The 15,634-nt window shown below is 43.3% G+C and overlaps 1 protein-coding gene across 1 annotated transcript in view; it reads left to right on the top strand.

Annotated features, from left to right (window-relative positions):
* DNAH1 (dynein axonemal heavy chain 1) overlaps positions 1-15,634 on the top strand; it is an 827,745-nt gene that overhangs the window by 803,735 nt on the left and 8,376 nt on the right. The window contains exon 78 of the mRNA XM_069206595.1: positions 15,068-15,302. Coding sequence (XP_069062696.1) covers positions 15,068-15,302 — 235 coding nt within the window. The remainder of the gene's footprint in view (positions 1-15,067; positions 15,303-15,634) is intronic.

Below are 15,634 nucleotides of genomic sequence, written 5' to 3'. Positions count from 1 at the left end.
TGTTGTGCAAGAAGGTGTTGATGCATTCACGGAGTGCGCCTTTTTTTTTCGTTCTTGATGCATTGGTGATGGGTGGCAAAGGCAGCTCTGAAAGAGGCAAGGTCTTCGCTGGTTTTGCTGTTTCTCCATTTCTTCTCTAGGCGCCTGCAGATGTATTTGGATTCTTGGAGTTTGGTGTTGAACCAGCTGTTTTTTTTTTTGGGACGCGCTTGATCGAAGTTGATCGGAGGGGGACTAAAGAGTTGGCGCATTCGCTGATCCAGGTGTTGACGTTGCGTGCTGTGGCATTGGCGTCGTCGGTGGTGGGGGTGATTTGGAAGGGTCCTGGTGAGTTTCTCGTCTGTTATCCCAATCCATTTCCTGTGGGGAGTCCTGGGTACGCAAAGGCAGCTTTTGGGTGCGGTGATGGCGAAGTGTATGCAGTGATGTTCGGTCCAGTCCGGAGTGAAGGTATGCTTGAAAGTGATCCGGTTGCTTGAGGTACAAATGGGGTCTAGTGTGTCCTGCAGCATGCATGGGCACGGTGATCAGTTGCTTGAGGCTGAGGATGCTGAGATTGTCGAGTAGGGAAGTGGTGTTTCGGTCGTTGCGGTCCTCGAGGTGGAAATTCAAGTCGCCCAGGAGGAGGTATTTGGTGGACGTCAGGGCGTGGGAGCTGGCGATGTCTACAATGGTGTCAATGAAGGCTGGGCGGGGACCAGGCAGTCTGTAGACTAGGGAGCGGCAGAGGGAGGAGTTGTGAGTGGCGTGGATCAGGAAGTGTAGGTGTTCCTTTGTGGTGCAGTGTTCCTTCGTGTTTACCGCGATGCGGTGTGAGGACTTGTGTATGATGGCCAGTCCTCCACCTAGACGGGAGGATCGGTCCTTCCTTAGGAAGTTGTAGCCATCCGGGATTGCGATGGCGATGTCTGGTCTGGAGGTAGGGTTGGTCCAGGTCTCGGTTAGGAAGGTGATGTCTGGACGGGTGGAGTCGATCCGGTCCCAGAGTTCGGTGGTGTGCTTGTGGAGGGAGCGTATATTCAGAAGGAGGCAGTTGATGAGGTTGTGGCGGGAGTCAGTGGTTTCGGGTTTGGAGTGTTCCGGTTGTCCTGTTGTGGCTAAAACTGAGGCTTCAGTTCTGGCAGGAAAAAGGTCTGTGGGTGTCCTTAGAAGATGCGGTGCAGCAGGGGGTGAGATATCCGATGTTAAACTGATGGAGGGTCTTGGCATCATAATGGAGGGTGACCAGGGAATGGCTCATCGAAGATCCAGGGTTTCTGGTGCTGGATGCAGTCCAGGCATGGACAGGTGCAGACGGGCTTACCTTTGGCGCACCTTCATGCCCAGAAACCCTGTGTCACGCATCACATTACCAGATGCTATGTAGGCAGGTTCCCTCCTCTGATCTGCACTTGTGGCCTTAACCTGTAAGGGAAAGTCTCATCTTATGGAGTGTGTTGCTATTATATTAGGCCCTGTTTATTACTTTGTGTTGTATTAAGTCAAAACCTTTTTCTCCTCCTCCCTGTGGTGGCTGTGGGCCTTGATCCAGTGCTGTTCTATACTCACCCAAAGTCTCCTTCCCACCTCTCAGTTTCTGTAGAGTCTCCAGCACATTGTTTGAGTATTTTTTATTTCAGAGACATATTCTCTCAATGGATTCGGTTCGCAGAACCCTTGTTTTCAACGGTGTGGCCTCCGGTGTGTCTTGACCCTCTAACATGTTGTTCACCAGTTAGTGGCAGATTTGTAAGTATTTACATTTTTATGTTGGCTGCTCAGGCCCCCCCGGATTTTTCCCAGTGCCAAGATACCTAATTTGTCACAGAACATCTCCATCAGACCCTCTACCCATAGCGGTGTGCTAATGGCCATTCTTTCTCTCCACCTCAGTGCAGCCATGGCCACCCTCCATGTCTTTATCACTGCTCATTTGGCCTGTAAAACAATATTGAGGTTCCCATTATTGTACAGTGAATGTATGGTTTAGTACCCACAGCTGATCTGTATAGCTGGACCGCTAGGTTCTCAACTGGAGTAAATGCCTAGTCATTAATGACCCCCAGTTATGAGAAGCCGTATATACTAACATTTGGCAGCTAGATACCGCTGCAATATACATATTTCATAAAGCAACTAATGATATTCATGGTAATGTCCCATCCCAATGCAGAGTTCATGTCTCCCTTTAGTCCATGAAAGAAGTGCTCCCAGATATAGTGCTGGAAGTTTTGGACTACATATTGTAACCTGGGTAACAAGATAATTTTATAGAGGGCTACCTGCCCTAGCATAGGCAGTGGTAGAATGTGCCAGTGGTTTACTTCTTTTTCTTTATGGATGAGGATCGCTGAAGAACAGTTCTACTCCACAAATGAATCCTTGTGTCTGATTACCTCACTGCCCAAGTATGAAAACCCATCTGTTCCCACTTCCAGGTTTGGAATTTACAGGTTGTGTCATAAACAAGGTGGATTTCTGTCAGTTTCTCTTATATCCCATTTATGCCCCAAACTCTCAAAAGATGTACCACAGTCTCAAGAGAGATCTGCTGTGCTCTAAGATGTACACTTATATGTTGTCCATTTAGGGCAGTATTTTGTGTTCTCCTCTGACCAATTGGAATCTCGTTATGCCAGGTCTGACCTGATCCAGAGGGCAAGTGGCTGCACCAATATTGCAAAAGGCAGCAAAGACAGAGGGCAACCATGCCTTGTACACTAACCCAGCCTGATGATTTATAACGTAACCCCATTAAGTCTCACCTTCGTGGTGGGGTCTGCATACAACAGTCTCAACCAACCTCTGTATCCTGGCCCAAAGCAGAATTTATGCAATACCTTGAAAAAGCAACATTAGTGTATAGACTCAAATGCCTTTTCAGTGTCTAATGACAGAATGGTTTCTGTCTCAGCCATGACATTCAGTCAATGCTGTAGGCATGCAGATTTAGTATAGTGGGCCTTCCCAGTGTGATCCCCAATTTTTCTGGAAGGATAAGATTGGGTAATACTGTCTTCAGTTGATTTTCCAGAACTTTGGCTACTACTTTTGTTTCCACGGAGAAATAGGGATATTGGCCCTTTGAAGAGTACCCCTCCTCTGGTTTGCCTACCTTGCATACATATGTCCGCTACTGTAGTGTGTCTAAGCTCAGCTTTTTCGTTTAACTTCGGTGTACATAGTTAGCATATGGTGCCCTATCTGTGACCTCCTCCTCTTGAACAGCTCTAGTGGGAGTCTATGTGGGCCTTAGGACCCTGGCATCCCGCATTTATCCTATTGCCTCTCACCCCTGATCACTTTCTATGAATTTGTCTAACCTCTCTCTTGCCTTTCCAATAGCCATGGAAGCTCTATTCTCAGTTTGCCAGCTTCCTTCCTTCCTCTTCATCTTTGCACTCTTGTACAGTTTCTCATAATATGTGGTAAAGGCTCTTGCTATGCCTATGTCATCTAATTCTAGTTCACTTCCCCACTCCTCATCTTCTCTAGCCATCACAACCTTTCTTCCTTCCTACTCAGCTAAGCAAGAAAGCATCCTGTTTTGTTCTCTGCCTTATATAGTGTCTTTTGGAAAGCTACACACTGAACCCATTTTTTTAACCTAAGCCTGCTACATCATTCAGTTATGATTGAGCTATCATATTTCCAGAGTCTGTGCAGGATGGCCCAACGTACGCTGTAATCTTACTACATCCTCTTCTAGTTCTTGTGTCCTTGCTTCCCTCAACTTCTTTCTACAAAGCACCAGCAATATGGCCCGGCCTCTGATCACTGTTTTGAAAACTTCCCATTAGCTTTCCATCCCTCCACTGATCTCATCTTATCTTCAAGGTAGAGTTTAGTAACAATCCTGAGATTTTCAGCCATTTCTCCATTCTGCAGGTCTCAGGCTTCCTGGCTTTAAAGTTCCACCTTTTGCACTTCCTCTGCGTGCTCCTTCCCATTTTGACTATTATTGGAAAGCTGTTGCATATCCCTATCACCATGTATTCATCCTAAATTTTACTGGCAAATAGCTTCAGTTATCAGTAATGTGTGTCTATGCAGCAGCTCTTTATATTGTTCGAGTCCAGAAAAAGGCATCAATGTATGAAATAGTGAAAGGATTCTCAATATTCTAAGATGTAGTTGGACACAATCCTTCCCCACTGTTCTAGCATTCTAATTCTTATGACCCAATCCAATGGGGTTTTCATCTATTGCTGATTCCATAAATGAGTGTTACATTCCATTTTGCATAGTTGTCTTTCATAGTCATGACACAGCTTTTCTAGTGGGCACAATGGTAGTCAGAAGTTATCTGCTCCTTCTTATACACTTATTATTAGCAAAAATTCAACACTTAGTTTGAAACTTATAATTTTATTGAAGTATTTTAAATCATTTTACTTGAATGGGAGCCCTGCCGTTTAAATGTTAACAAGAAACTCTGTACGTATTTATATCATATGTTTAGATGGTTGTTAATATTATGGTGGATGCTCCAAAGTAAAAGCTAAACTTGCAATATAAATTTGGATAGCAACCTAGGTTACTTGAGATTGTTGCTCGTTCTACAAGGAGAGAGCAGCAAGGCCAACATTGTGAAATGTTGTTTCAATATAGCAGATTTGGAAAGAACCCAGGTGGTCTTCTTTATTGGTGTATGGTGCCTACATATTATTGTCTTGATTTGGACATGTGAACACAGATTTTGTTTGGTAAAACAGTAGTTCTTCAGAACTCTAAACACATGCCTTTGAAACTCACTGAATTCAGACAGAAGGCATCAACTGAAAACCAACCTCTTCAAAGAGGCATACCCTACCAGTTAGTCAGCTAGGGACTACCTGTTGCATGGATTGTGTGTAGTCTCCATTTTAGATTCAACTCTTTAAGTTGACATCTATTTTTCATGGTAACCTTTTGCAAACTTTACTGCTAACACGTGAATGTGCTGCATGTGCATTTTTAATAAGCATTGACACCCTTTAGTAGTTCCAGGGTTGTACATTTCAGAACACAATGCAATTGTTTTGCTTTCTTGCTGTGCTCGTTAGGAGACACTTCATTTTAGCTAGTCAAAATGAATGAGAAGCTCTGCACCGCTGCCAAAGTGTGATAAGAATGCAAATGTATTATATAAACAGCTTCTGTGATAAAGCTCAGTGAGAGGAGCACTTCCATGCTTTGGTTATCACTGAACCTCTGCGAGCTGTGACTGAGATGAAGCCCTGCTCACTCTCCATCCTGCCAAGGAGGATAACCTGTACTGGCTTACTGACACCCAACATGAAGGTACGGGATTTAGAATATTCCAAATGATCTGGCAGAGGGTTGCCCCGCTATACTGTCTTTAGTATAGTATTAGATACAGCTAGGAGTAAGCAAACATTAGCAACCATTACCATGGTTGAATTGTTCATATTGTTTACCATTTTAATAATGCTGATCACAGTAGTATGTCTCATATTTTCAATAATCACAGCTCATGCGTTTTCTGCAAGAATGCAATCATTTCAATAAATGTTTTATAAATACATTTTTATATGTTTCTTGTGTTTACCTTCAGCAGGCAAGAGTGACCAACAAAAGGGAATCCCTTGAGGACCATTTTCATGTTTGAGGTTGCCAAAAGCTTCTTCACCCTGGTCAGTTTAGGGTTTCAATGTGGTACTGTGAGCTAGCTGAGACACACCAGCACTTACCGATGATATATGTGGACTGAGTCTCTATATTCTGAAGCTTTTGTTGGTCTAATACACAGTCCTCCTATATTTGTAGGAATGTTAACACACAACCCTCCCTGTAAACAGAGGGCAAGGCCATTTCAAAGTATTAGTCTTTATCAGCAGATACTGTAAGATCACTAAGGCTCCTCTGAAGCCAACATCGACACTCCATCTTGTGACATCTCATGATAAACCCTTCTGGCTATGAATGCTGTAGTACAATGATGTAGCAAGGTGTCACAAGTCAGCACCTTACAAATCAATAACATAAGTACATAAAAAATAGATCACAACATCTTTGGACAGTTAATTCTTTTGTGTGAAATATCTGTCCTTTTAACTTTTTGAGACATGGGGGTGTCTTTAATAAGATGCAGTAGTGTTGGGGAATAGTACCAGCAATCCTGGTAACAGTAGGATGTAGGAAAATTCTTTTTTTGCATTCTTTCACCAGATTATGTGGGTATTTTGACTCTGCACATTGCAAATTCACTAATTAAATTATTTTTGCATGTATTTTCTTCACAATGTGACAAGATATTGACAGACTCCTTATGCGAGTGCTGGAAGTTGCATGCAAATGAACCACATTTAGTGTCTCACGTGAAGGCACAGCCTGTCTTATCTTTCGTACTGAGATTTTAATCCAGGTTGATTGCTCGTGAGACAAGGTCATGCCTGCTCCCCTTGTAAATAATTGCACACTGACTGAGATGAGATAGGAAGGTATTGTGTAAGCAGGAGGTTAGGCCAGCCAAGTGCTACCTTGTAGATTCCATTGTTTCTTGTATGAGGTTAAGGAAACAAGATATATAGTGCAGACCTATTTTCCTAAGGAGCTTGGGTTCATGGATGATGGTCTTGCTTAGGGGCATTTCTTTTTTACATTGTAGGGTTGTGATATTTTGAAGAGCTTCAAGCTTACCACCTATTTTACAGTGTTCTAGTCATAACTGTAAAACCTTGGTAACTAGGAAGCGACTGTGGGGAGAGGGATATAGTAGGGATTTCCCTCCACCTTTGTTAGGTTTACTATATCTGATGATATCTGCAGTCAGAGCTTCTTGGAGGGAGAGTGGATTACACCAGCAAACTTTGGGCCTGATTCTAACTTTGGAGGACGGTGTTAAACCGTCCCAAAAGTGGCGGATATACCACCTACCGTATTACGAGTTCCATAGGATATAATGGACTCGTAATACGGTAGGTGGTATATCCGCCACTTTTGGGACGGTTTAACACCATCCTCCAAAGTTAGAATCAGGCCCTTTGTCTTGAAGACTGCTGCCCTGCCAAGTGCAGTAAAGGACTCAGCACAGACCTCATCTGTAAGGAAGTGGTTGGAGGTTGTATGCGACATGTGGTTAATAGAGCTAGGTCTTTTGCATTCACTGGCTGGAAGGCTGGATACATTGGGAAGACAGCCAGACCACAAATGTACATGATGCACAACTTGGAGGCCGAAGAGAGACTGCTGAAACAGTGGGAAAAGATTTTGACTACTAATGCTAAGATCTGTGTATGTACTAACAGAGGATCAGAGTCAGCTGATCTCCTGTGGGCCTACAGGATCACAATAATGACACCAAAAAATGACTGTTCCTGTGACTGAATGTAACTGGTTTATCACTAGGTTTTGTGAAGGTTATTTGCTGGAATTTGGACATGAGTGACCAAGCCAACCTTTACTCACTTTGAGCTGGTATCCAGATTGAGGACCCTCCAGTCGAAGGCAGGGACTCTGGTGCCTGCACAAAAGACTGAACATGCAACTGGGAAAGAAAACATTGCCCTCTTTCTTAGACAGACTCAGAAGGATTGGAAGATACTCTGCCTGCTGATGCTACACAAGCCAGAACAAGCCCCCCCCCCCAAGGAACTCTGTGACATTTGCAATCTATGACTATGACCAGACTGCACAAGATGACTGACCCTTATCCAGCTACTCCAGCCTGACTAAAGGGAAGAGGCCGCCTGGATGTGGCAATCCTGCTGTTCTGTTGGACTGTAAGAAGCCTCCAGTGGCCACTTGTGAGTAATGCCCATGCAGAACGGAGAAGTGTGGAGTAAAACTGTTATTTTGAAACTCCTTATCTTTGAAGTACTTGATCAGATTTTTGGTCTTATTTTAATCATGAAATTCTTTTAAAATTACTAAAGTGGACTAGGAGCTTTCCAGAGTCATTTTTTGATTCAAGTGTTGTATTGCCGTTGTTGACCCATAATTATTAAGAGGAAGATGAGGTTGCCTCGAGAAACAGTGTTTGCCCGTCTAGGAGTTGATTTTTCATCGTGATAGGAGAATTTGCTTCCCTCCAAAGTGGTTTTGATAGCTGTTACTTTTCCTTGCAAAATCTCCTTATGCACCCCTTTCTCTATCCTACTACGTGTGAGTATTTCTGATGGAGATTTCAAACTGCAGCATTCTGACCTTTTTCAATACCTCCAGGCATCAGACTGAATCCAGAAATGTTTGTGTAGCAATTCTTCCCAGCTTCGGCAGGTGGTGTCATGCGATGTCATGCTACCTCGTGCCACTGCATCCTGTGCTGATGTGACGTCAGTATCAGTGTATGTACATCACCTGCTCCCGCTTGTGTCAGTTCCTTTCTTTTCACACTAGATGTCTGCCTGTGGTGTCTTGGTGCAGGCAACAATTCAAAGTCGTGCTTCTCATGCACCACGATGAATAAGAAGGCCATTCATGACCATGAGATGAAATTGACAGTTGTGGAATTGAGGAAGCAAAGGCTCTGTCAAGATCAAAGTCTACAGTGCAGTGATCCCGGTTGAGGTTGACAGAGAGAACTCATTTTCATTCCCAAGGTTGATTTCAAGTCTGGACTTCCTCAAAATTAGGTAAGTGCAGAAAGAGCCATAAAAAAAACAAGAAATCTAAGCATGGCTCACCTGCATCAAGACACTCACATCAGTCAGAGTCTCATGATGCATCTGGCACCTCGAAAGCACAGAAATGTTCCCCCACTGCAGATCTAGCAACTATGCCATTACCTTTCCAGATCTCTTTGGATCTAGTAGCAATTCCAGATCAGCTCCATCAGTTGAAAATGGCTACGAAAAAACATTTTGGTGCACACTGGATCACTTTGGCGCACCTTTGGGTCCTATGAATCACATGAAGCCTTGAGTTGAACTCTTGTGAGCAGATCCAACCTTGTCAGCTGTGTCTCTCAAACTTGTTTTGGTGTTGATACTGATGTCGGACCTGGTTCAATTGAAACCAGCACAAACAACACCTTTGCCTCCAACCACGACACCACAAGCATCATCATACGATTCTGCCATCGTTGCCGTTACCGTCACCCACGTCAATTGAGGATCTAATCATACAGAAGGATTCAGAGCATGCTCCTGCTCCTAGGCTAGGAATTAATTACCAAATCAGAACAATGTCTAGAAGGTTAAGAATACATAAATGATGATAAATATCAACCCTTTTTTGCCCACAGCAATTTTTGGATGGCCTTAGGGATGCTAGCAGATTAGGTACTTTGCCTGATATAGGATTAGCATTGCATAACCCTGCAGTAACTACTGAGGAAACAGCAACTTTCACCACAGTGATATGGTGGACAGCAGAGACCTTCAACCTTGTTCTGCCTACTCAGGATGTAAAAACAACAAACAATCTTGACACAGTGTTGAACCTGCTCAGTCTTCCCAAGAGCCTTTGTACCCTTTGATAAGGCATTAATGGAGGTCCTAATGGCTACCTGGGTAAAACCAAGTTGTTGCCTATCACCAGTGGGCAAGCAGCAAGACACCATAGACCAGCTCCTGGGGGCTTGGACTTTTTGTTGAGGTATCCAACCCCAGAAAGCCTTATAGTTCAGGCTTTTATAAGTGTTACAAACCCAAATGCATTTCCAACCACTCCTCCTGCTAGGGCATTGAAGAGAATGGAAGCATATGCAAAGAAAGTCTTTTCATCAACAAGTCTAGTCCTTACAATGGTTAACATGTCTTGTCTCTTAGGGAGATACTTCAATGCTTTATGGGATAGAGTGGATGATGTTCCTCCTGCAGGACAGTAAAGCCACTGCTCACCCATTGTGCTTAGCTACTCAAACTCAGCAGTTTCCCCAACAAGAAGATGTGGCGCTACATCTAGAGCTGCTGACTTTGCAACTGGGAGACCAGCTTCGAGTCTCGTCATCAGCTCAACATCCTGTGATTCTGGGCAAATTACTTAATCTGCCTGTGCCCATGAAAATTAATGTGTCCCTGTGTAATGCAACGGGTGGTCATATAAAGTACCTCAATACCTTCAGGTTGAGTTTATGCTATCTAAAACTGAAACAACTCCCGTTTTGAGGCTTCAGAAGGGGCTTCATGCAGAGACACAGACAACACTTGTGTCAACAACAACAGACTATCCAGTCCTTTTCAAGAAGAAGTCTGGGAGCAAGTTGTCAAAGCGCAGGTCCCCCTGGACAGCTTCCAATCCATCCTCGACTCCCACTGCTGCAGCCGCAGAAAAATTCCTTTAATTTGGTCTTGACATCTCACAACCAGTGGGTTGGAGGTTGGATCACCTTTTACCTCCTGAATGGAGAAGCATCACTTCAGATCATTGGGTGTTGAGATTGTGGAACAAGGTTACTTCCTGCATATCCTTTATTACCCTCTGTTCATGCCACCCACACAACAACATCTCCCAGAGGATCATTTATCTACCGTAAGAGAATTTCTGACTCTCTTGGCCCAGGGAGCAATTGAGAAGGTGGTGGTTTCAGAAATCGGGACTGATTGTTACTCCTGTTACTCTGATTACAATGAAAGACAGAGGCTTTCATATAATCCTGGATCTTTGTCTTCTGAACTTCTTCTTAATAAAAGATAAATTCAATATACTCACCATGGCCCAGGTTCTCTCTGCCCTTGATTCGAGAGAATGGATGGTTGTACTGGACTTGCTGGATACATACTTCCACATTCCCTTTCTGAAATCTCACAGGCATTACTTGTGGTTTCAGGCAGGCCATGAGCACTTTCAGTTGTCTGTGCTCCCCTTTGGCCTGACCAGTGCTCCTCAGGTGTAGAAGGTGATGGTGGTGATCCCACAGGTTGCAAAAACCAGTCTTCCTGTACCTCGACGACTGAAGGCAGGTTTGACCTCAAACACTCACAAACCATCTCCAGACAATGGCTGATCTATTGACATCAATGGGCTTTCCCATCAATGTGCTAAAATCACACCTGACTCCTTCGCAACGACTTGCCATCATAGGAACTATGCTAGATACGGTTCTCTTCAGAGGTATCCCTTCACCTCAGTGAGTCCAGGACATTGAGACTATCATCCTTATGTTTCAACCTACAGCCTGGGTCTCAGTGAGATTGACTCTTGGGTTTCTTTGTCTCTTACCCTCCTGCATCCTTCTTGTGGACCAGAGCAGGTGGCACAGGGAATCTCTGCAGTGGACTCTGCAGTCACAGTGAGTCCATCACCAAGGAAATCTGTCAGATTCCATCCAGATGGCAGAGGAGACGTCAAAGGAACAGCAGCGATGTGCTAGACCTCAGCTGGACCAATGGCAAATATCTCTCTCTTTTCTATCCAGAACTAACGGTTGTGGTGGATGCATCATTGCTTGGTTGGGGAGCTCATCTGCGAGGGGTCAGGATCAGAGGACTCTGGTCTCTGACGGACACTCGCCTCTACATCAGCTTGTTGGAGTTGTGAGCAATTCGCCTGGCACTGAAGGCAGTCATCCTGTTCATTCAAGATGGGAATGGTACAAGTGTTCACGGACAACATGTCTGCTGTGTGGTATTCCAAAAAACTGGGCTTAGTGGAGTCGTAGACCCTGTGCCAAGAAGCTCTATGCGTCTGGAAGTGGCAAAATGCTGAGGGCATGTCCCTGATCATACAATACCTGGCAGGATGGGATATTTAAACTCTTAAAGGTGGCCCAGGGCATCTTTCAGCAGTGGGATGAATCATGTATCAATTTATTCCCCACTGGAAAAAACATGCCGTGTGATGTCTTTTGCGCATTGGGTTCCCAAAGCAACCTTTCTTCAGAAAATCATGTCGTCTACATTGGGGTCCAGGACTCCTATATCCTTTCTGCCCCTTCCTGGCCTGCCCACAGTACTCAAAAAGATCAAGAGAGACTGAGCGCAAGCCATTCTAGTGTCTGCGGACTGGACTAAAAGAGTGTTGGTATCCAGAAACTCTGGCCAAGAGCATCTGCCCTCCAATTTGACTTCCTCTTCAGTAGGACTACCTGTCGCAGCAGCAGGTTTGGGACCTACACTTGAGCTTGCACAACTTACACCTCCATGCATGGAGACTAAAGAGCCACAATTGATAGCATGCAATCTTCCTCTCAATGCAGTTAGCATTATCTTAGAAGCTAGGCATCATTTCACCAAGACTGTGTATGCAGGAAGCTAAGAGACGTTTGCAGTGAGGTGTTCTTCCCGCCATATCCACCCTCTGCAAACTTCTCTTTCTGATATTCTTTTGTTCAGCTTATCATTGGCACAGCAATGGCCTTGCTGTGGCTACAGTTAAAGATTACTTCTCAGCCGTTTTGGAATTCCTATGTCTACCAGATCAATGTCCCTCTTCAAATCACTTGTGATGTGTTTCTTGAAAGGGTTGACACACATTTCCACCTATCCAATTTGTAATGCTAAAATGGGATCTGAACTTGGTTTTAACTTACCTGGTGGGTTTGCCTTTCAAATCTAGGAACAGCCGTTCTTTGCAGTTGCTTACTCTTAAAATGGTGTTCCTCATAACCATTACATCTACAAGACAAGTGATCCAACTTCAAACTTTATCAGCATCACATACTTATGTCTCCTTCTTTCCTGACAAATTGGTTCCTCTGACGAAGCAGCATCCCTTCTCAAGGTGATACACCTTTTCATGTGGGTCAGTTCATCACTTTATCATCCTTTTATGCACCACCTTAACCCTCAAAGGAAGAAGAGCATCTACATCACCTTGATCCTAAAAGGGCTCTCAGTCTTAACATAGAGAAAACGAGAGAATTCTGTGAAGATGACAATCTGTTTATCGGTTTCTCTGAAGCAAAAAAGGGCAAGGCGGAGCAGAAGAGGACCTTTACAGATGGATTGTTTACTGTAGTAAAATCAGCTATGGGCCAGTCAGGAAGCAGCCTCCAGGAGGCTTGCATATTAATTCTACCAGAGCAAAGGCTGCTACCACAGCGTGGACATGTGGTATTGGAAATATGCCAGGATACTACATGTGCATACCTCCACGTGTTCACTAAACACTACTGCTTGGATAGCCATGTCTGGCAGGAAGGGCATTTTGCCTGTTCGATCCTGAAGGATTTCCTGGTCTGAACCATTATACAGACCCACCAAGTGGGAAGCGCTGCTTTCGTATCTATTCAAAAGGTGAGAGATATGCAATTAGAAATCTCTATCAGAAGAACAAGTTAGTTACCATTGGTAACACATTTTCTGGTAGAGACTCTATCCAACTGCAGATTCCTCACCTGCCCTCCCACCTCCTCGTTCTTTGGAGTGGCCTTATAACAATCTATCATTATTAAGATTCCAATACCAAAAATCTGTACACTATTTTATTGATGGTTTCTTAAGGCTCCTTGTCTGTTGGCACTGAAGGAGTATAGAAATAAACATAAGCCGGTATGAGTAGGGGACATATATACTGATACTGACATCACGTCTGCACGAGATGGAGCGGCATAAGGTAGCATGAAGGTGCACTACCCCACCTGCCGATGATGGAGGAAATTTCTATGCAAATATTTCCTGATCCAGTCTGATGCCTGAAGTTATTTAAAAGGTGAAGAATCTGTGTTCAGATGAAGTTTCTACCAAAAAAGGCGTTACTAAAGGTAAGCAATTTAATCTTCGAATTTCTATGTGGTGCAAATTGTCAATGAAAATGAAATCACACACAATAAATATTTCCTGTGGTGTAATAATGGAAAGGCTCCTACACACTACCAGCACCATGCAAATGCCTAGATTGTCATGATGATAGTCCCATTGCGAGAAATCGAGTGTTTCTCGAGTCCCTACTTTGTAACTGAAATACTGAACTGTGTGAAGAGACTGCAGGGGCTGCAGTTATCCTTCTAAACCTAGGTCCTCCCTGTGCAGTGGCTGAAGTTTCCTATACAACCATTGCATTGTATGAATGTGGAGTCAAACTACATTTATTCTTTTGATAAGAGGTACAGTTGTCCGGGACATGTTGGACTGTATCAACCAGATAAAAGTGCTAATCAAGAATATTTCTTTATTGACTACGAGTTGTCGATAAGCGGAAAGATGTTAATGTTGATTATGAGATGAACCGCTCTAACGTTCCTTAATAGTGTCATATAATGTTATAGTTAAAGAATTCGCATTTGGAAAGTAACCACAACTTGAATGGAATGCTAATCATCTGTTCATTCCAATGGAAAGGTATAAAAGGGTAAGTGGGTCAAGATAAATACGGAAATTGAAGTTAAAATTATGTGATATGGAATTTGCGTTTCATCTAAAGGTAAAATAGAGATATTGACGCTTTAAGAGAATAAAGATATCAGTGTTTATAAAAATATAATTGCTCAATAAATGTTAAGTTCAGTTTCGTGGAAATAATGGAAAAGGGCAGTTGATGGATAAGAACTGAATATTCAGTGATGAGAATTTTTTTTAGAATAGTCAGTGAAGCATATGTCATGTCAGCATAAAATCCATCATCAAAAGTTCCCCTCTTTAAAGCATTATTTCAAAAAAGCATTTGTATATGTTTGGTGGCATTATGTTGAAATATTTTGAGTTGTAAATATGAAATAAATGAAATTAGTTTTATCTTTAATAGTAATGAAATGTGGTCCTCTGTGTTGGTTGTGTGGACATTTGGGCAGCTGTATGCCAGGACCAGCAAGGGGAAACTGATAAATTGGGTTTAATATTTTAGAAATAACACTATGTATAATTAGTAGATGGGATGCAAAAATATTGCTAAATACTAGTAATGTACAAGACTTATTTATCAATGATAGGTCGGAGAAGTAATGGTCTTGAGAACATTGGTAACCTTAAGCTTTTTCTGAGCCTTTTGAGATATGCCAAGAAGGACGTTAAATGTGCAGGCCTACGAGTGACTATATTCAAGAAATGGTATGCCTACAATGGTGTTAGCTGACAGAAGATACTGATGTAGGGCTAATTCCCGAGGAATTACCTTATTACTATTTGTTATGAACTGATAGGTAGTGTTGTGACCTGGGGTTACTGTAGGAAAAAAGGATGTTTGGAAATATGCAGGTAACAGGGTTGGTGGCATGCTTTGAATGTTGGACTAAGTGCATGCCATTGTCATTCCATTTCATAATCAGGTCATGAAAAACCCTGTGTCGGAGCTGCTGGAACGACCAGAGCAGGGCTGCTATATTCACGGACTGTTTTTAGAAGGTGCTCGCTGGGATGTGGTATTGCATGAGCTGTCAGAATCACGACCCAAAGAACTATACACCGAAATGGCAGTTCTCTGGTTAATTCCTGTCCCAAACCGCAAGCCGCCAGAAACAGGATTTTACATGTGCCCAATCTACAAAACCTTGACAAGAGCAGGTAAGAGGTGAAGTGCTTTGGGGGGTTTAGCTACCTAGTTTATAGAATTAAAGAAGAAAAGAAGAAACAACTCAGCATGGACCATATTTACCCTATTTTTGAGTTACTGAAACCGTTATTGGTAGTTCTCCGGTGGGAAAATATCAGTCCATTTTCAAAGACCCCACCCTCCACCGCCAAGCCCCATTCTCTCTTCCCCTCTGCAACCCTCCACACCTTCCCCCTACTGCCCTTCATCGTGCAATGGCCACTCTGGTCACCTTAACCACCTGCCCATAGCAGGTTGGAGTGTGTGAATTAAACCTCATGGAATTGTGAATGTTTTAGGAATT

This window comes from Pleurodeles waltl, chromosome 9, assembly GCF_031143425.1.
Source record: "Pleurodeles waltl isolate 20211129_DDA chromosome 9, aPleWal1.hap1.20221129, whole genome shotgun sequence".
Classification (NCBI taxonomy): Eukaryota; Metazoa; Chordata; class Amphibia; order Caudata; family Salamandridae; genus Pleurodeles; species Pleurodeles waltl.
This window is presented reverse-complemented; position numbering and strand designations above follow the sequence as displayed.